General features: G+C 37.2%; 1 protein-coding gene across 1 annotated transcript in view; it reads right to left on the reverse strand.

Moving 5' to 3' along the window:
* Positions 1 to 2,373: 2,373 nt before the first annotated feature.
* Positions 2,374 to 22,709, reverse strand: part of ADGRL2 (adhesion G protein-coupled receptor L2) — a 161,837-nt gene continuing 141,501 nt past the window's right edge. Inside the window, exons 17-21 of the mRNA XM_082483169.1 lie at positions 17,316 to 17,407; positions 15,262 to 15,430; positions 11,516 to 11,644; positions 11,003 to 11,099; positions 2,374 to 4,756 (exon numbers count right to left, since the gene is read on the reverse strand). Coding sequence (XP_082339295.1) covers positions 4,002 to 4,756; positions 11,003 to 11,099; positions 11,516 to 11,644; positions 15,262 to 15,430; positions 17,316 to 17,407 — 1,242 coding nt within the window. The 3' untranslated portion in view covers positions 2,374 to 4,001. The remainder of the gene's footprint in view (positions 4,757 to 11,002; positions 11,100 to 11,515; positions 11,645 to 15,261; positions 15,431 to 17,315; positions 17,408 to 22,709) is intronic.

The following is a 22,709-nucleotide window of genomic DNA, read 5'->3' on the forward strand; positions in this document are numbered from 1 at the left end:
TCCCTGGCGTACGGGTCTTTGCAGGGCAAGAGCTGTGTCCCATCGCTTTTCATTCTCTGTCGTCCCCTAGAAGTAGTGAGTTAAAACCCCAGTGACGATGTCTGTGTACGTATAATGGTTTACCTGTAGCGTCTCTTGATTTAAAAAATAATTTTATTCGGGGATAAAACTTTACACTAGCATATGCTGTCATATAATCAAGTCTAGAAGACGAGTTTTGTTAGTTTTGAGGCAAAGTGGGATATCAACAGTATACAGGACTGTTTACTTTTTTTGTTGTTGTTCTCTTGATGTCTGAGTAGTTCAGAAAAACAATTCCTTAAAAATTAGGACGTAAAATATGACACATATTTTATCCATAACTTATGTCAATTTGAAACACCTTTTATTGCCTACATAAGTGAATATATGTAAACTTTATTAGTAGTTTCATTTCCAATTTAAAAGAAGCAAAGGTGTATTGTAGAATTCACAGATAAAGGTTAATTTTAACTATAAAGGTATTACCAGTGTTGCATTTCTTCATGTTATGGTTCACTTATGTAGAATTGAGATGTATTTTATATTAAACAATGCATAGCACCATTATACAACAGTTCACTAAATGCACATCCCATTTAATCTTTTGTAGGAATTAATATAACTGGACTGAAGTTACAAGGAAGAATTGAACTGAGCCAGTAGGGTTAACACTGATACTAACAGGAGATTACTAGCCATAAGAAAATTACAGCTCTTCGGAAAGACAGTGCCTAAAATAGCAGCATATCCTTGGCACCATCATAGGAACTGGTTAACTGATGACCCTGAAGAAACACTTGTTTCCATTAATTCTGCTGTCATTATTTCACTATTCTCGAACTCTTCCTCTGAATTCTTCTGTCCTTCTGGTCCCAAGACAAGATGGCAGGAACGTGAGAGAGAACATAAAGAAATTACAATAAGCTGTCGGCTATATAATTATACTGTAACCTACTACACTGAGAAGTTACACCAACAGAAATTTGGCAAGGTACCGCCTGCTAGCTGCTAGCTAAACACAGGACACTCACTAGCATAACATTAAAAAAACCAGGCTCACTAAAAAGCAACATCTACATTACAAAGAAGCTAACAAAAGAATTCCCTTATGGTACTTAGGTTCAGCTGGTTCATCTTAGGCTCATCAGCTACATTTTCTTGTTTTATGAATGCTTGTTACATTTGCAATTGAATATATATTTAAGATCACAACGCTACAAACCTTTTTCCAGCATGTAGTTTTGCCACCTTTAGTTAGACACAAAGGAGTACTTGCTCGAACTAGGGTTGAAGATTCTGCTGAAAGTCGGTGATGTTATTAGGTCATGTGTACTGTAATTACTTGAGCACCACAATTTTGAAATCCCTAAGACATGATTTCCTAGGTAGAAGGCAGCAAGTACACTTTTAAGTTGCCAGACAGACCAAGGGAATCATTTTTGCTCCAAAGAGTCTGCTATATACCCTGAATCAGAACAAATTCTTATTTCATAGAGACCTCAGACGTTTAAAGCGTGTCTACTAAATGGAAGTAAACAGTTTCTGATTAAATTTTAAATGTTCCAGTGACTCTACTGTAAGCATAGTAACTTTTATCTGTTAAGGAACATACTGGCAAGAGTTAACAGTAGGGTCGATGGTGAAGATGCCTTTTTCTTCAAGAACAATTGCTACGGTGTCACAGGCCTGATTACAGATATATTGAGGTTACCTGAACCCCACGGTTCCATCTCAACCTGGATTTTTTTTTTTTTTTTTTTTTACAGAGTCTGAATTGTCTCAGCAGCAGGAAGTCTTGCCCAAAATATTCTTCTGAAATCCAAACTTTTCCAAAATGCATCCTATTTATTTTCCAAATGGACTTTATCTATTCCAATGCATTAGAAGGTAACAGAATTGCTACAGCTTTCAAATGAAATTTCGCTCTTCTCATATATAGTCACAGTGGCCACGCATGAAACGGTGGTCTCTGTGGCGACGGGGCATCAATTTTAGAGTTATTTGGAAGAACACATTTTTGGAAGCTGTGACAACTGAAGTCCGTGGCGTTATCTTTGAGAGGCCCTGGTTGAGAGGAACAGAAGAGGCTTGGGAATCCAGACAACAAAGACTTCAGACTTCTAATTTTGCCACTGATTTGTAGGTAACATCTTGGGCATCAGCTGCCTTGTGCAGTTCTCTAGTCTGATAAAAAGGGGGACAGTCGTGCTTATTTATCTAACTCAAAACAGTGCCGTGATGGATTAATTATTTGGATAGCACTCGGAGTGCTATCCAAATGCTGCTTATTCATGTTTTTCCCACTGCAACAATGTATCTTCATCACTAATAATTAACTGCTAATTACTGTTGCCGAGAATATGACAGTGGTGTTTACCACCTTATTTTTAATTTCAGTAGAAATGCCTACTTAAAAGTTATGTAAATACATGAAATTACAGTACATTTTCCTAATGACCCTGCTATGTCTGAGTTTGATCCTACCCAACTGTGACTAGCGTAATGAATAGTAAAGACGACCTTTTTTCTGTAGAGCTATACAGACAGCTTCTATTGTATTCGTGAAATGTAAAGAAGCCATTCTAAGCAGGATACAGCTGGGTTGAAGGACTGCTGATGCCAATTATGCTTCGTACATAATAATGCACATTTTACCTATTTGGAAAAAAATTCACATTTATTTACTGTCAAACAGGTGTTAAACTTTACACTGGATATTAGTGATGGGCTCATTATTAACAGGTTTACACAAAGGGATGAAAAAAGCAGAATTTTGTTGAAACAATTTACATTTCATTAGATTTTTATCATAAAATAAATTAATTACTAAATATAGGCAGAAGGAATATGGAAGAGTAATAGTTATGTTTTATTTTTTTTTTTTTTTGAAGGACAGGCACCTTTTATTCACGAGAAAGCTTGTGAGAAGTGTCCAGTGTCCCCTTTACCCCTTACCACCCAACCCCGATTAAAGAATGAACAGGGAATTGAGTTACAATCTTCGTTAGCTATACCAAATTTGTGCAAGGCTTGGCATAATTGGCTTCTAAAACAATTTTCTCCCCAAATTATGGTTTTTGGCAATAAAAATTCAAAACGTAAGAATAAAAACTAACTTGTCAAAGCAGAACACTGTTTACAGTGAAAAATAAGTGAAAACGGGTAGAACTTGCATTTTAAACATACTACCGTACTATGAACAGAGTGTAAGAAAAACAGCTTATAACGTATGTGCAACCAAGAGCTTTTCACAATATTTTCTTCAAACTCTTTAAAATTATTTTTTAATGACAATTATATTTCAGTTGGACACAAATGTATTTATTTTACCCTAGCAATAGAACAAAATATAATTTCTTTAGCCATTTTTTCATGAGAACGGTTCATTGTACAGTTGAGGAAATATATGAAATAAGGCCTGTGGCTTGATTGCTAGTGGTTAGACAAGTATTCAATCTTTGCCCTAATGGAAAAGATTTGCAGTGAACTGCAAACTGATGCAGAATATCTCTCCTGCTTTTGCAAGTCTTGTCAGGAATAGTAAGGTACAGTAAATTTGTCCCACAGGATTTTAGAGCCTACGCCTTGTATATAATACAATGTAGGCCTAGAAAAAAAAATGGTGCAGCCATATTTACAAATTTAGTTCACAAGCTGCTGCAGTAAAATGGCTGGAAAGTGTTTATTTCTCGTTTTTTTTTTCACAATTTTGTTAAATTCAGCAGCAGAAGATATCTTAAAATACCTTGTTGGTATTTCTTTTCTTTGTAACAAATAATTCATTTTAGTATACTCTGTGTATATACAAAGTTTTTGTTTTATAAAAATTCACAGAACTGCGAGGTCCAGTCATCCCCGTTACTGGAGAACCACAGGGTCAACAGAATTGTCTCTTCAAGCAGATAGGAGGGAGCCTGCTTGGGGCCGAGTAAGTCTTTTTAATACTTGTACGTGGCCTTTAATATTTCTTTGCTACACTATTAAAGGCTTGTCACTAGTTGCATTTGTCCTTCTCTAACATCCCCTTCTGGAATACATCCTTCCTTGTTAATGGGAATTATATAGCCGTCGCTATTACCCCTGCTGATTTGATAGTACATCTGAAGCTGATGGCCAGCTCCTAGGTTTGGCATGCTCTTGTAGTAAATGTCCTCGCTTTCGCTCCTCCTGGAGGGAGAGAGATCTTCTTCAACGTCGGGGCTGCTCTCTGGATACGGAGAGTCTCTGAGATTGGGCATGCTCGTGTAAAGAGAGTCTCTGTTGGGGGACTGGAGGTGGTCGTCAGCCTCGGCTGTCAGCTGTGAGACGTAGCTGTCGGTTCCCTCGGTCTTCACTTTCTTCTGGGGCTGGTACAGAAGGGAGTGAGTCCGCTGAGGAATGAGTGGGGCCTCAAGCTCTTTGTGGTGGAGCTCCAGCCCGGGGGTGTCACTGTGCATCAAAGATGAGGCATCTGCCACGATGGCGTCATCTTCGCTACTGCTCCCGCCGATCACAGCTTTGGCTGGTAGCGTGCGCTCCAGGTTGTGGTTCTTGCTGCCGCCCCGCAGGTTGTTGTGCACTAACTCTGAAATGATCATTTTCTCAAAAGCAGTATCATTCAGGCTTAGTCCACAGTCTACAACTTGCACACTGTCGTTATAGTCTCCATTGCGCAATGAGTAGCTGTTGTTGAAATTACCATTTAGCGGTAGAGTATCCATGGCACTTGTATCCCTGGCATTGTTCAGTGAATGTCCTGAAAGGGAAAGGAACAGCTCTGGTTATTGCCTGATGTGCTCTTTGTCACGTAACTATTCTTTCTTTAACAAAGTTCTTTAATGTAGTTCAGGACAAAGTTGTACTTGAAAGTGAGACTTGAGGAAAGTTAGGTTATTGAACATTCCCAAATGTAAACAGTCGCACACCTTATAGGAAAGATGCATTTTAAAAATAGTCACGTGTATTTCCTGTGGGGAATAGTGGCATTTTAATTTCTTAATTTAGTGTCAATTCTGTGACTTTTCCACAAGGAACTGTTCACTCCATGCCCTTGCATATGTAATGCAAAGCAATTCATTTGGAAACATCTATGTTTTGAAGTACACCACCATGATTTAGAAAAACAAAATTAACAGAATTTGTCCTAAACGACACTAAATTAAAAAGGAATTAGATCACAGACATAACTGAAGGTAAATGTACAACATAAACCCACATAACTGGCAAGCAACTACTTTAACAACATTTCTAACATTTTTTCCTTTTTTTTTTTTTTTTTTTGAGATGAAGTAAAGAAAAGAATGAAAAAAATGGATAAATACAAAGAATTTATGTTAAACAAGGACAGCCATCTTTCACACTACAGGGACCAGGGCCCACAAGCACCATCCAACAACACGATAGACAGCAGGTGGAATGACTCACTTTGGACAACTCACATCATGTCTGTCTGCTCAGGCTATCTGGCCTAAGAGTAGCTGATATATAAAAGAAAGTAAAATGATTTATTGTAACATGATGAAGAATTACTGAGCTTCTCAGCAACTTAGTCAGAGCAAGGGTTCAGCAAATTAGATTACTAAGCAATAACAGCTTTTCTTTTCCCACTTAATGTAATTTTTTTGCACTAATATTCTGTCTGCCAACAACGGCCCCAGGCTTCTAAAGGTCAAAGTTTGCCTGCAGTCTGCATCAGTCACAGTGACAGCGCTGAATGAACCAGAATAGTTAATTAAGAGTTAGGCCCACAGTTACCATGGGCATGGAAGTCAAATGCAGAAATGTTAGGAATTTCTGTAAGTATGGGTCACAGAAATTAAACCAAAGAATAAATATTAGTTGTGGAATGGGAAGAGGAAATCAGCCACGGCTGATATCTCATAGCTGCTGGAGGAATGACAGATTGGGTAAGTCTGCTGGAAACATGAAAAGAAGTTTAAAGGGGGGGGGGGGGAATGAAGTCTTATGATGATTAAGGTCTTTATGTTTTTGGTTTTGGCTTTTTTTTTTTTTTTTTTGGTAACACGATAAAGAAAAGGTTTTCCTATAGACACAAAGACATGTAAACTATGACAGCACAGTGCTTCCAAAGCAAAGGAAAAAAAAAAAAAAGAAAAAAAAAACTTTGAAAAAAATTAAACAGTCTGAACCATGGAAAGTCAGATGGTTAGAGCATTCCTAGAAAATCACTTTATCTACAGATATGTCTGGAAGTAAAGAAAGAATGGAGTGACTTTACTGAAATGAGACTGACCACTGTGAGGCTGCTGCATTATATGCAAGGCTTGGAGGAGTATAAGAAAAACATTGTTTTGGAAAAGATTATACATTCTCCCATTTGTTTTTTTTTTTCATAATTAAAGCTGCAGCTTATCCTAGAAAATCCAATCTTCTCTGGAAAATATTGTTTTCAATTAAAAAGTAATTGCATTTTCTCATGAAAAGATTTTTGTCTTCAACTTTAAAAAATAGAGTAATAATTTCCAAATAAATTCTGAGTAATTTGCAAACCATTTTGTATTTGCGTTATTGTTAACTCCTCTCCATGTGTACTAATTTAAACAGTGATGAGAGTTGTTTGAAAGGTCTCTTTAAGCTTTGATTAAACAACTTTGTAGTTCTGCAATTTCATATACGTTCCAAGATTTTTCTTGCAATGGATTTAGCTGCATAGAACATATGGCATTTATAAACGTAGACAACACATGGACCACATGCTGGGATTCATTTCCCTCATGAAAGTGATTTAATTCTATAATTTTAATTCTCTTTTCTTCTGCTGTACAGATACCAAAATATATCTGATGATCCAAAATGAGTTTTCTATGATATACTGCAGAGTTAAGAATGCTAGAATATATTCAAATTGGTTTGATGAGGCAAATTTTGTTGCCCACAATCAGGTAATTCATTTGAAATCTTTCCATAGCCTGTAGCAAGATTACTGTGGGAATGTAAAAATATAAGTAAATGGTTGAGCATTTCTGCTTGACACTGCTTTGGTTTTAAACAGCAAATTGTTTCAGCATTGCATAACTTCTGTTACCAATAGGGTTTGCTACAGACCTCAAGTCGTTTCCCAAAAAGCAGTATGCAAGTACTTTTTGAATGTGGAAACGTTTCATTTGCAAATTGTGAACCACTTGCCCGCTGAGTCTACTTCATGACCGCTAGTTATGTTTTAATTGTGCCCATTAAAAATCATGCTGAAAAAATTTACATTTGATAGGCAAAGTTAAGTTTTACTCCCATACTTGTCTCTCTGTAGGTTGCTAGAGGAAAGCATAAGGAAAGTAAGAAAACAAGAGAATGAAAATAGAAACTACAGTTCAGTTAAAAAGGAAACTTGAAATAAAAACTGGAAACAAGGTTTTATGAGCTCTTTATCAAAGATTTATCATTGCAGTTATACTACAGTGATCTCATGACTCATCAAACAGTAACTGCTACATATTTACTGATGAATTGCACCGTAGTTAAAAAATGCAACTAGATAACGAAACAACAACATGTTAGGTAAGTGATGACACCCTTTATTCCTGCAGAACTAAACTGTTCTAACTGTTAATCTCAAGATCTTCCTACAGGAAAATGATCTACCATAAAGCTGCACTATACTATAGTTTAGATCTATTTGACGCTGGATACAATTGTCTACACTGGGGTATCCAAAGGTGTCAAGATGCCTTGCGCTGCTTTAGTATCTAATCCATTCCATAAGCAGGTTTTTCTCAGCAAGCTTTAGAGTCAACCTTATATTGCGTAGACATGATACCTCTAAGTGATATATATCTTGAAGATGGGCTCTCGGACCATGTGGTGTCAGTCCTGTAATAGTATATTAAGATTTATGCCACCTGTGTTAAAAACATGGATAATTATTGGTAAATACTGTTATGGCAAAGGCATTACTATAATATAGTGCAGTTTTACAAGCTGACATCGGCAACACTGCATTTCTCGAACTGACAGAAATTCAGAATGTACAGCTAGGGTATTGCAACTTGAGTTTCTATCTAGGGAAAAGAAGGCATTTGGAGCGAGCCAAGAAAAGCGGTTTTATTCAGGAAGTAGAAGCACACCTGGTGAGTTAAACACAGGAGCTGAAGGGGCATTACATACAACTGTTTCAGCGAGCAATGTGTTATAGGGGTTGTTAGTGCCGTGTGGTCGGAGAAGAGGGTTTGTTAGTAGGTAATTGCCAGTCATTCCTAAAGCAAAAGAAACAGAAAAAAATGTCAGTTCTTTAATTTCAGGCTGACAGTTTCAATAAAGAATATTTTTTATTCATCATGAATCATGTAGGACTTGTCAAATGTAATTCAGCTGAAAATTTCTGAATGTATTTGAGCTACGTATTTGAAATGGGAGTAGGAAAATACAGTTAGATTCCAGTAATTCACAGGTGCTGTCCAAATCCCCAAAGTAAACATCTGGTGAGAGTGACATTTACTAATGTATACAAAATCACTGTTACACAAGAATAGCAATTAAATGTGTAGAGATCAAGGTACTACATAAAGCTATTATAACTTTAGAAATGATTGTATGGAACACTTCTGTCCAGAATTGAGAGAACTGAATTTCTCAAACCGAAAGGTATTGAAAAATGTCTTATGACAGGATCAGAGCTGTTATTCACTTTATTAAAAACACATGGATAATGGAAGGGAATTGCTGTTTTCAAACAGACAGTGGGTGACAAACGGGAAGAAGCATATCTTAGTATATGCAAAAGTATGCATGCTGAGGGGAAAGCAAAATATTTGCTCTAAGAAATCAGAGCATTCACATTTTCTCCCGGGACATTCATGCTGCAAATTTATCAACTGCCAGGTTTTAGAAAAGAATTCCTCGAATGACAAATTTTCTTTAAACAATCAGTTTACAAACAGTGTACGATGAAGCAAAATACTACATCAATAGATTTAGTTTTGAACCTGTTTTACATGTTAATGCAACACCATTTAAACAACTCATTGAATAATTAGAAAAAAAATCAGTATATCTTGAGACATTATTAAAAAGTCAATTAATCTCTGATTTCCAGCTATTAGAAGAAAAATGGGTTAGAATAATGACAAAAAATCCACACACGAAATGCTGTGATTTAAAACTAACTTTGGATGTTTCATTACGGTAAAAATTCCACTTTCTTTTCTATTGCATTGCACAGCAGTATATCAGGATCAGTGTATTAAAGACCCAAGGACAACTAAAGTGCCAGCTATATTTTTCTAGTACAGATATTTTTATTTGGTAAGAAAAAGATAGTATATATTCCAAATATTAATGCTTTTGTACTACCATAGACACTTGGTAGAAGAAATGAGAGGAAAATTCCAAGATTCAGAGAATTATTGCCCGATAATGCTAATCTTATTTCAAAGTTTGTGTCAGTTAACAACTACAAAGGTTTTATCATACTTTTTTCAGTTGTAATGCACTTATTACCAGAAATACTAACGGAAATATATTTTGCTTGTTTTTTTTTTTCTGTGTACTATGTTGAATCTTTGTTAGAATTGTTACCTGTAATCTATAGTTACAGAGAATTTTCTTTTCAACACAAAATTTTTGCCACCTTTAAAAGCTTGACTTTTATTTTAAAGGACAAATGACACTTGCCATTAATTATTAAACTACCCCTGTATGTATGAATCACTGAGATAGTGACAATATTCTACCAGAATAAAGATTATATCAATTTTTCTAATCATGGCAGAACATCTCCAGTGACTTGAGACCAGAGCTCCAAAACAGGTAGAAGCTTTCAAGACCTTTGTCCAACTCTGAATTAACTGAGGGTTGCAGCATGCTTGGAGCAAGCCTCCGGAGTCAGAGACATCAAATTAAGGTAAAATCCCAGACTTTCAGCTATAGTGTATTTACAGGATTTTAAGAAGACACTGGAATGTAATGTACTTCTTTCTTGGGCATGAAAAATATACATTTTCTACTTAGGAGAAGTTACTTAATTTTGATTTTGCCACAGGAACATACAAGACTTAGATGGCAGGAGCAGTGAGACACACAGGTCTTATCTAGAATCATGCTTTCTGAAATCTTTTCTTTTGCAAAACACCACACTTTCACTTCCAAAATAAATGTGAGTGAAGTATATGTGCCTACCAAACCTTGAAAAAAAAAAAAACAAGGGAGGAAAATTTGCTAGTTGTGGTTGATGAGGGCTTTACAGCGGCCCTGACAGTGGTGAATTTTCTGTTTGAAACTTTCTGAGTTGAGCAGGAACTGGTCACAATGAGATCAGGGCTACGTGTTCTTCTCCTAGGGACATGGGTGGAAGAACAGGCTTTGAACTTGGCTTGCACAGAGCAGTCTTCCCTCCATTGCTAGCTCAAACTGCCTTAAAAAAAAATGCAGGGGGAAGAGGAGAAAGGAAGGGACATTCTGTCTTGCTTCATACCCTCGCCTTCTAAGTGGACATGAGAATGAGGTTACAGATTTCAAAGTCTATTTGAACTGAGAAATCTGGAGTTTTGGCTTCTCTGTGCCTGAAAATCTGGATTCTATCCCATGTGACAGATATGATGCTCTTTGAAATAGAAAAGATAAATGCTTTACAGACATCTTTTGCATAGAAATGATATCAATTAGATTTCACTGGGAAAATTTCTGCACCTAAAAATCATAGTCAAATATGCATTAAAATGTTACTGCACTCATATTTCTGTTTCAGATTTAACCTATAAAGGTTAGGAAAGATTGAAAATTATGATCTTGCTTTTAAGTTAAATTATTGATGAAACTTATTTAAATACATTCCCATGAATGGAGTAATTCAACTTCTATAGCGGGGGGCCAGTTGAGGGAACATGGTTTTAAAATGCGCTGGTGAATGACTTTAAAACTCTGCTTTTAGAGAATATTTGTTCCAGAATTTTTTTTCAAAAAACATTCTTTTCAATTCTTCAGTGTTAAATGATATAAAATCTGTATAAAATTTAAGGCTTCTAAAACGGAAATGTTCCCAGTGACTGACCTTGATTAAGTGTTGAAGTGCTGTTGATGTCACCTGAGATAAAAGACGATTCAGATTGTTTTCTCACAGTGTCATTCCACATCCTCCTTATACGACTCTGTTAACATAAAGCAGTGAGACAGAAGTAAGTTATAAAAAGATTTTTTCCTACTTACGTGCTATTATGTAGAATATTTGTGTTTATTTTGGCCTAAAGTAAGCCATGCTTCTACCACGGAGTGAAACTCCTTCTTTTGCTATTAAAACTCTAATTCATTAAATTTAATTTAGATGAAACATGGTGGTATAAACCTTCCTATAAACCAGCCCCTAATTACAAGAAAAATAAGGCGTTTGCGTTAGACCAAAGTAAAAGGAAATGTTTAAGAAGAATCAATTCTACTATGCAGAAGTATGTATTTGCCATCTAAATTATAATATTGAGAAGACAATTAGTCCTTCTGATTGTCACACATCTCAGTAGGCTTTTTATAAATAAGGTTAATTAAAAGATGCTGTCAGAATCTTTGTTACCTGAGTGCCAGAGGAATAGCGAGCACTAGTTCTCGTTGTCGATGCCTTCACTGAACTGTGGGGACTCTCAGTTGGTAGTCCACCACAGCAGTAGGAATGTCGGAAGCATTTGCCATATTCCTTACGTACCTATGGGGCAGGGAGGGGGAAATTACTTAGCACAAAAAATAGTGTCAAATATCTCTGCTGGCAAAAAGACATGAACTTTGCATTGAAACTACTCGTGTACTTTTCAAGTAAATAGATAATTCTTGTCTATTGAATTGCTGGCCATTAGCAAAATCAGGTATTTTTCCCTACTTAGTGGCAGCATTATCAGCTATCCAGGATTTTTGAACAAATTATTTCCGAAGTATACTCATGCTTCCTTTAGATGTGACTGAATAATCATTACCGAGTTATTTATGGGATTATTTTTATTTCATCTTCATATTGCAGATTAATATAGTTACGTTTACCTGAGCTGAATGCTGGTTGAAAATAGTCCTTTCTTTATGAGTTTTTGGTGCAGAGCCCATAGAAAGCCTACCCTCACATCTCGGCACACAAGAAGGGCTAGCCTTTGCACAGCTGGGTACTGCCCATTAAGTTATCCCTTGCAAGAAAGTGTGCAAAACCTGCAATGACTCTAAAGACATTTTCATATAGTCACACCTGCTTTGGGATGGTACAAAGCTCACTAACGCCCCTGCCCCGCTCCACGCAGAGCGCCAGCTATGCTGGGGGAGGCACCGTCAGTGTTTCACAGTTAAACTTTGAACCATAAAGGCTGGGAAATGAAGCACTTTTCACTTCTTTGACCAAAAAATAAAATCCTCATTACTGCCTTTGCTGAACCTAGACATCTGAATACAACTACGTATGTGAGATTTTTGTCTGATAGAGCAACAAAACTAATTAATGATTCCAGTATTTGGCCTGCATTTATTCACCTTCTTTTTCCAGTGACCTACTGGAAACTTTAGTTTTGTAATTCATGTGTATTAACATTTGCCATAAAAGTAATCAAGAATGTGCAGAGCAGTTAATTCTACTACTTTCAGATGACGCAAGAGTGCATACAGATCTCGGCACCATGGCAGCGTCAGTGAAAGGACACAGTGGGTAAAATCTTTAGAGATGCGTAAGTCTAAATTTGTAATTCTTCCACCAAATATTTGGAAATCTAAGTGTCACTTCCACATCAATGAGACTCCTAAATTTCGGGGAAAATTGGTATTTCAGCTAATCTGGGCATTCTGCTTGACCTATGAACATACAGGACAGAAAGAAAATTACGTACGTAAAAGGAGAGGAGGGGAAAATGCAAAAAGTTAATAACGCGGACTTACATATACCATGTGCTGTTTTCAATATTACAAGGATTTTACTCATGTAATACATACTGTGATGTTTCCATAAACCACAAGGTTGAAGAAAATTTGAATAGCTGGTGCCTTAAATTCAAGCCAGGGACAATAACTCATCTTTTTATAAAAGCCTACGGTACGTATTTTAAGTGAATCCCTATCTATATCAGCACAAAAGACACATAAAAAATAGAAACAGAAATGCACAGACATAGAATTATAATCTTTAACTCTGTAGTCTGAAAAACATAAGTCAATATACATTATCACTAGACGGTATAACACCTAAGAAAATACATTCCTGAACACTAATGGATATTAAATGCTCCAAACCACTACATAGTAGAGACAATAGCAATCAAAACTGTATTTTTACCCAAATACCACCCTCCAGGGCTGGTTTTGCCTAATGCCTATATTGCAGTGAATGTACATTATCTGTCAGTACTGCGCATTCCACTGTCATTATTTCTAAATTATAGCTTGTTGGAAACTGATGGAAGCAACAGCACTATCATCCTGTCAGAACTGGAAACATAATAGTTTTCACTTTCACAATTCTATTTCTCTGGTCAATTTAGTGACCAACTAGTAATAACAGAATAAAAAGACTACATTAGCTATGCAGACAGAGGATGATATCCAGTCAAAGGCAGCACAACTTAAAAATCTTAAATGGCAGCTTTAACATTCTTTCAGGTATAAATCTTACTGCTCTAGGTTATGCTTCTTCACACTTGACTGGTATTTTTATACTGCTTTTTGCTGACTCCACTTAATATAAAAACAATGCACAGCTGTAAAAAGAAATAAAAGAGGAATCTGTTTTTGATTTTCAAGTCCAATACAAGTGGCAGAAAGGGCATCATTATACGAAACCCTAATCTAGAAATTATTTACATTTTGAGACTGTTTGCATTTTCTTCCCTCTCTTCTTAGGCTCAATCTCCTCCCTAAGTGTGCTTTTGTTCTCTGAAAATGAGAGGAGTGCCGTGTTCATCTGGATAAAATTCTTTCTCTCTAACAGATCTTTTTCTAAAACATGGCTGAGTGCCATTGTCTACACCAAATTTAGAGACGCTAATACTGTTATAGCTGGTACAGTTGAGGAACACGCAAGAATGTGACTTTTGTATTTACACAGCAACGCTTTATCCAATGGTCTCAAACCATTTTATAAATATCAGTTAATTATGTCTCTGGTGAGCTAATTATAAGGGGAGTTAATAATTGCTAGGTCTCCAGCCTAAAACTGGTAAAAATATTTAGAAACTAAATATTGCAAATTGGGTATTTGCAAATGCAGGATGTATTGCATTTTATGTTAAGGTTTTTTGGGTGGGATTTTGTGGCATTTACCCTTCTTCTCAACTCTCATTGACTTTCATTTGCTACGTCTTCTAACACAGGCTATGAGCTTTTTTCTTTTCTCCTTCCCTAAAGCACCTCTAAGGCACCCTTGGAAGCAGTCTGCACCCTTAGTCCGGGGAAGAGAAGAGGTACAGGGAACCCAAAGACGATCCCACCCGGCTGCGCCCTTCACTTCCTTCTCTCGTGTTTGCTCGTCTCCCACGCAAGCCTTCCCTCTCCCCAGCAGATCGGCTCCTTCTGGACCCCTCTGCTCCCATCAGGCGAAGGGGAGCAGAACTAATTCAGCACATCCCACTCTTGCCAGGGAATTCCACTTTTTCCAGTTAAGAGTATGAAGCTGTCAGATTGCTGAGGGAGCCAAACACTTGAAAAAACGTAGTCATGCTGGCATCTTTGGAAACCTCTCCCCATTAGCAGTTGTCTAGCATTAATGACTTCTTTTTTCTAAGGTGTGTTGAAGTTCATAATAAAATTAATTTTTAGATCTCACTTAATTTTGTAATGAACGAGCACTCATAGGACAATCCCTGCCTATCACCCGTAGCTTTACGTGGCAGCTTAATGGGATCTCAGGAGAGGTCCTCTGCCTTGATCTGAGAAAGAGTTTCCAGGCTGAGATGGGCTGATATTGTAAATGATCCTTTCTTTGCAGTGCTGCAGCGGAGGCACGATGTGTTTCATGTGCACATAAAGGACTTTTGGCTTTAAGTCCAGACTAGTATGTACCACATTACCAATGTTAAACAGTACATTTTCTATTGTAATTTTCTTCCCTAGGCCTCAAAACTTTTCAAGCCCAGGTTGGAAATGCCGCATCTATTTTAAACCTGCCCAGGCCACAGAGCAGTTACCTGACTCCCACAAGTACACACAGCAAGAATTGCTTTTGAATCTTGGTCCTCTCCACAAACTACTTCAAAACACTCCAGTTCTTGACACTGCTATTTTTCTTCTCTACTTTTTAAGAAATATATGTGGTATTTTTAAGGAGTTAGGGAACACGCATCTGTGTTTTCGGTAACTTACTTTCTTCTGAAGGGCACAATGAAAGATGAAAATAAACATTCCTTGGAAAGCATTAAATACTGTGAAGAGATAGGTCATCACAACAGTCCCCTCATTGATAAACAGCAGGCCAAATGACCATGTTAGGCCAAGGAGACACAGGAGAGCAAATGCACCCAGGACCCAGGATCTGTAAAAGAAAATTAATTTCAGTAACATCACTTGCAGGAATGCGTGTTGCCAAATCCAATATTAACATTTCAGTTCCCGCAGTTGACTTTTACTAGGTTCATATTCAAATGTAAAAATTCCTTGGGTTTAACCTTTTATCTCTTAAAGAAAGAACAATTCCATTTGGTACTCTTAGTCTCCAGTGAAAACAGCAAGAGTAGATATGACCTTTTTCTTTCTCAAGAACTGCATAGGATGTCAAAACTATTTTGAAATACAGAAGTATAGCGCAAGCCCCAGCTACTCCATTGCTTTATCTGCTTTTACAAAAGAGATTGATAAATCTGGCTTAGCCACTAATCACACCATAGATTTTAAACAGTGGTGCTGCCATATGACACCAAATAATGTAACACAAATGCACAGAGGTTAAACAGCAGATTAAAAGCCTAGAGCCCAAATCTTTAATGCTCCGATAAACTCAGCTAAACTGAAGCTAGATGATCTAACTTCCGCATGAAGAAACCCTGCTGAAATGTGACAAAAATATGGATATTGCTCTACAGAATAGTCTAAAAAAAATTCCATCATGAATAGGTTAAGGAAAAGGAATTGTAGAGAACGGCACAGAATGAAAGGGAAAGGGAATTTAGTCAGTGAATTCCACATCTAACTAATGATCTTACTTGATAAATGGCTTATTATCTTCATAGCTAGAAAGCATTATAAGCAGAAAAGAGAAACAAAATTATTAGACAGAATTGAAACAGAAATTAATAAGAGCATTTTTAATTGTCTATAAAAATTAGTCAAAATTAGGAAATTCAAAATGCAGAGGCAAGCAATTTAAAATTATAAAGGCATATAATAGTTAAAGATTCTTTAGCAAATCAGGTATCTCAAAAGTAGTTAATTAAAATTAAGGGAAATCCACAATATTGACCGAGTTTGTAAAGTTAAAAATCATGCTAGAAATTTGTTAATGTAGGGTTCTATCTTACCCAGGTAAGTCCGTATTATAGTAGCCATCACAAACACGGTAATTACTGGTGTGGATGAGAAGACAGAAAGAGGAAAAGGAAGAAAAGAGAGAGATGCTAAAGATTAGCTCTCTCTCTCATCATGCAACATGCAATGAAGCTGATACTGCCCTATCTAGAACATCTAGTTCACAATGTTAGCCTTACTGAAAATCTCCCTTTGCCATTTTCAACATTCAAAAAGCAAATCTGTAAGACCCTTTCACATCCAACCCTCAGCGTTAGAAAGTTGCACCATCCCTTCAGTGTTGATAACAAAAACCTTCAGTACAATGTAAAGCTATACAGAATACAGTAAAGGACTATCTAAAGAAGCAAGAGCTGCCAAAGCCTCGTCAATTATATAACACTTGTATTACTCTGCAAAAGGGATACTGCGGTACAGCACCATGATAAAGTAAACATTTGTTAAATTAGCATGAAAACAGCAGATAATCTTCGAGTTAACAATAATAATAGAGTCAATTCTCTTGAGAGAACAGGATTACGAGTAGAAACTGCTCAGAATCCCTATATCAAAAAGTCATTTAACAAAACAAACTTAATATAATCATATCAGCCATGCAAACAGGAACATCATTTTTGAACTGCATTTTAAATGCAAATGAAATTACTACAGTGCTGTGGCATTTCCGTGAAACAGTTTCTTGGCACTAGTTCCAGGCTGAAATTATCTAATTTTGACCGGCGTTTGTGACATTACAGCAACAATGTGACGAAAGCAGGATTGGCTCTGTTTGCTTCTAATTGACATCTGCAGTTGCTGGGAGACAATGGCATGTGCTCCTAATGGAGAGTAGCTTTCAATCAGTTCAGCAATCAGAAAATAATCATAGTTCTCATACTTGAACACAAAGCACTTACTTAATGTTTTCCAACCTGCTAGAGTCTGGTTTCAAAGTGTTTGAGTGCTTCACCATTTTGCACAATGTGATCACCAGGAAGATAAGATTCAGCTGTCAAAACAGATAAGAATGAAATTAAACTACTTCAAGTAATAGGTTGAATAATGATGATGTTAGAGACTAAACAAAAACCCCGTAGTTTATTTTCAAATATGTAGTGAAACTGGGTAACTGTAGCAGACAGTCTGTAAAAGGTGATTGCAAATACGGATGAGGGCAAAAAAATGTCAGAAGTCCTTCTTTCACTTAATCTTCCAAATTTGCCTCAACATCATGAACCATCATACTTAGCTCATGTCCAACACCTCTCATTTTCAGTCTAGCTCTGTTTTCCAGCATGTTGTGCTCGGCCCCTGTTTACCTTCGCCTGTCACCTCTGACCTCATTCCCCACCTCACTGACTTCTTCCGAGGACTATGGCTACCCCTTCACTGTACTACACTAGTTGTCTTTTTATCACCCCATCCTGCTTCTGGAATGCTTTTCGCCTTTGCTGGTTTCTCCCTTTCTTTGTTTTTATTCCCTTTTGTTCTCACAAATCCCACTGGGGTCTTGAAAACAGCTTAAACGTAACTGAAGAAAAAGGAAGAGAAAAAGAGAAAGAAACACAAAGATGTAGCAAATTCATCAAACTTAACAGTGCCATAGACATGTGCTGGTGGTCCACCCTCCTACTGCCCTCTCTCCCTTTGTAGTCTGGATTCTGCTGAAGCGAGACTGCATGCCACTTGAAGGAAAGGACTATTCTGTCTCGTTCTTGTTGTCTCATTCATACAGATAACACCAAGGAAGATACTGAAGGTAATTTTTTATAGTTTTCCTATTGTGAAACAGAACCACGGATATCAAAGACACTAGGTGCCTTTCTCCTATTGATTTCAAAGCAGGTGAAGAGCATAGGTAAGCCAAATACAAGGATGCCTGTAGAATATGGGTTGAAAAGTGGTATACAGTTAATTTTAGTAATTACTATGTGCTGTCCTACATCATGCAGACAATTCAAATAAAATCGTATGTTTGAAAACACTAAGAGACATGTCGTTTCAGGGAGAAGACATACATCCTTATCTACTAGTGCAATGGTCCACAAGAAATGGCTGAACTGATAGCTAAGAGAAGGCAGGAGAATATGCTTGGACATTCTTGTAACACATATGTTAGATAGATTATAACCCCGTTCTTACAATTTGTGTATATATCTGCAACTGGTTACTGATGGGAGAATAATCAAGCCCAGTCTCTCATTTTAGGTAGCCTTTGGTTTGAGACAGCATCAAAATCCCCACAATTTTTGTAACACTGGGGATACCAGTTCATACCAGCTCTTAGCAATCTAGAAAAGAGGAGTATTTTGAAGGCTCTGATCAGAGTCTGTTAATAAAGACATGTATTATAATTCCTACTGCTAAGGGCAACCAAGTTATCACTGCTGCTGCTGTCTCAAAATCAGGATGGACAGTATGAACTATAATGCAGTTCTCAACACCAAAACGGTGTTTGGCAGTCCTGATTCAAAGTAAAACATTTTTACAGTTGTATATTAAGACTAATACAAAAAGTGTATGTGATACAAATAACAAAAATAAGCTTTTACAATTTATTTCTGTGTTTCTAGAACTGACAGAAAATACTTGGCCTTTAAGTGGAGGTATGTACATGGTGTAGGTTAAGCGTGATTTCCATTGCTGAAAAACGTAATAAAAGTGTCAATATCTCATGACCCTTCTAATTACCTTTTATGATTCTTATAGGTAATAACTAACCAGCTGAGAAACACTTCATTATATCATTGTGATCAGTTTGTTCCTCTTGTCTAGGTTTCCACTGTACTGCATAAGTTCCCTGGGTGAGAAACCCAGTTGCTTCTCTCCCTGGCCTTTGCAGCAGACAGGGGACAGGGGCTCTGCGCATGACCTGACCCTCAGTTCCATGCCTTTGCAGGCAGACTGTCTTCTTCTATACTTGAAAAAGCTTCTTGCACACTTTGGTAGCTGACATAATATGAACTTCTCCCGCCTGCTTAAAAAAACGTAACCTCGATTTACTTTTTGTGAAAACCAACAGATTAAGAGCTAAGAGACATGCCTCATGCCAATCCTAACATGTAAATCAACTCTGGCTGCAACCTATGCAACCGGGAGTGCACAATCCAGTTCAGAACAGTATTTACAACACAGCTGGAAGCTAATCCTTGCCTAAGTAGCTACCCTGGAGCATCCTGTATTGTAATAGCAACATCATTCTTGGATCAAAAACTCATAGACATGCCTTAGCCCGTAAATGACTGCCTTATGAAACGAGAGGTTTTTATCCTCTGATTCTTTGTACAACTGAAGTGTTGGTTTGACATATGAAAAACAAAAGCTTGTATTTACATACAGAGGTTCTTCTGGTGACATGCAAGCAGACACGGCCCTACCCCAGAGCCTGAGCCAAGCTCCAGCGTATTAAGTAGGTTTTACGTAGATACTCAGCTCTGTCTGTATGTATGTCCTTGCTGGACCAGGGAATAACTGCACAGAGCAGTTTCTTAATAGACACTTTTAATTCCAATTTAAGTACAGAACCCCAAAAGCAGCCCACAGAAATAATAATGCTGTATCACAGTAGCTGGAAAAGTCCTTCCAAGAAAAAAAGGCAAAAAAAGCAAAATATTGTACTTTGAGGACAAAGTAACTATGACAACGGAGCATACGATCCTTGTTTCTCCATCACTGTGAAATATTGCATAGTTTTCAGTTTCAGCAGTCAAAAGACCGTGGTTTTCCACTTGTTCAAACATGCTGGCATCTCTGTTACACATTGTATCATTATCAAAAGCCTATTTTGCCCGCTTACAAATACTGTAACCAAACCTTTCTATAGATTTGCTTTTGGCTCCCTTACTGCTCTTCATCTAGAAATGGATTGTTTTGGAGGAACTTGTGAGTTAAAGACTTTTGGGCATCCTGCCATTTTATTACACAAGACACTAAGCAGTGAGGGAAGGGAACTTGTTGGAGAATAATTGCTTTTAGAAGGAATGTCTGAATTACTTTTCTTGATGAGAAATACGTGGGGGGGAGAAGAAAACACACTTAGTGCTTTTGCATTCATTTGTACCAACTTTGTATAAGAAAAGCTTTTTCAGCCCTGAGCAACCTGGTCTGAGCTCAGCGCTGAGCCTGTTTTGAGCAGGAGGTTGGACCACAGATCGCCTGAAGTCCCTTCCAACCTCAACTGCTTTATGACTGTGTGAGGACTGAACTGTTACAGATCTAAGCAAATGAATCTGTACATGTTTTCCAAACTTGACAGATGGCCCGAGCAGGACACCTTTCTTTAAGAAGAATGTTCACCACAAACACAGAGTACTCTGGGGACACCTAAAGACCACATGAATGGCAAGATGGGGTTTTGAAAGCAAATTTGCAAGGGAAAAAATGGGCCTCTGACAATGATGACTTTCTCATCGCTTCACATAACATACAGGGCTAGTGACTGGCTGGGCCTCATCCTGACAACTGGGCTGCATCCACCCCAGAGGAACCAAAACCTGCACCTGTACAGTACTGCTCTCCTTCATTGATAGTAACAAAGATAAATACGTTGTGTAAACACACACACAGACACAGCGTATACATTTCAATCGTGAAATTATACCCTTGATAAAGTCAGTAAAATCTCTTTCATGCTGCACTTCTGAAAATCAGACCAACACCCTTTCAAAGGCTAAAAATAAGAATTTGAAAGTCTGGTCAGGCATCAAGTTCAGATTTGAAGCTTCTGCTGTGATACTGAGAGTGACAAAACACACAGTTACAGTAGGTGGAGCTATAATGTGAGATCTCTTAAAACATTAGCTAATGAGAATAAGCAAAAAATTGGATTGATAGTATTTCGTTAACGTTTATACTAAGGTTTTGCTGTAATTTCTAAAATATACTATCCATATAAGAGACAGGATACTGGATTACAGAGAGAACTAGATTAATCTGTACTCTGATTTTAGAAATGTATGTAAAAGTGAAAAGAAATAATTAGAGCACTTTTAAAATACCAGTTCTTACTTTTCTCTTAATATGACAAGTGTAATTGGATAGAACGGAGCAAAATATGTATTAAAAATAAAAACTAACTACTTGAAAATATAGAATTTTTATGGTAATAATCAAATGCAGCACCCTGGATGATCGTGCTTCTTTCAGAGCCAACACACAGAGGGCTATTTCTGGTTTGGAAATCAGAAAGTATTGGACATGAAAAATCATCTAAGTAGGAATTTTGTCTTTCTGGCACCTGAAACCTATGTAATTTTGAGAGACAGACTGTCTTCATGTCAAATTAACTCTTTTAAAAAGTGGATTTAATAACCTGCACAGAAGACTAATGGATTAGAATTAGTTGCAGGTACAATGAATTAGTAGCCAAATAAAGCTAGATTTTGCAATAATTATGATGAATTTCCCCTTGTGAGCAATAGATAAATACCATTTATCAAGTGTCTACTATATAAAGATATATGGGTATTATTTATATACATAAGCTTACAAACCCAGCTCATTTTCATATGTGGAGCTCAGTTATGTGTGCATCTGTATGTCCACATCCACTGACTTTGGTGAAGTAATGCCTCAACCTGAGTGAAAAAAGAAACTATCTTTCTTGTGCTAACAAAACACAACATCCTAGGAATTTCTGCTTAAACAACCGTCGGTAGCCTAACATATTGGCTCCATCTGCGAGAAGCAAACTCCAGTGATTTTGGCTGAATTAAAGTCAAACCAACATCACCCATTCTTCAGATATGAATGAATACGGATCTACATAGAAGTCGAAATACTCAGGCTTTTCTGACCACAGATTACAGGAGTGCACTGTTTGTTTTATAGCCATCAACCTGCTCAATTGAATCACGTCTGCCTGAGCTTAGCAGCTTAAAATTCATTCCACACAGCCTGCAGTGCTGACATGGATATGATAAGACAGAAGAACAGAAACACCACTCTGAAGTAACCTAGCTGAACTGCACATGTTTTGACCCTTTTTGAACTCCCCGGAGCTTTTGTTACCTGGCAAATGCAGCTCTAAAACTGCTCTTGTATCTCCAGATCTTTGCTCTTAGCCATGCAGAAGCCTATTTCTCTCTGGGACTGGCAGCGAGAGAGGTGCTCTCTGAAGAAGGCTTCTAAATGAGTGTGCACGCTGAACTCTTACTGAACTGAATTAATTATTAAAGATGCAGATGGAGCTGTCCAAATGATAAGAACAGCTCCTGACGTATCATGATCCAAGCTTTCATTAAACCATTTCAGGCATACTAATGGTTTCCCACCGCTCATTACTTACATGCTCTTTTCTCATAGATATAATA

This window comes from Vanellus vanellus, assembly GCF_965231255.1.
Source record: "Vanellus vanellus genome assembly, chromosome: 5".
Taxonomy (NCBI): domain Eukaryota; kingdom Metazoa; phylum Chordata; class Aves; order Charadriiformes; family Charadriidae; genus Vanellus; species Vanellus vanellus.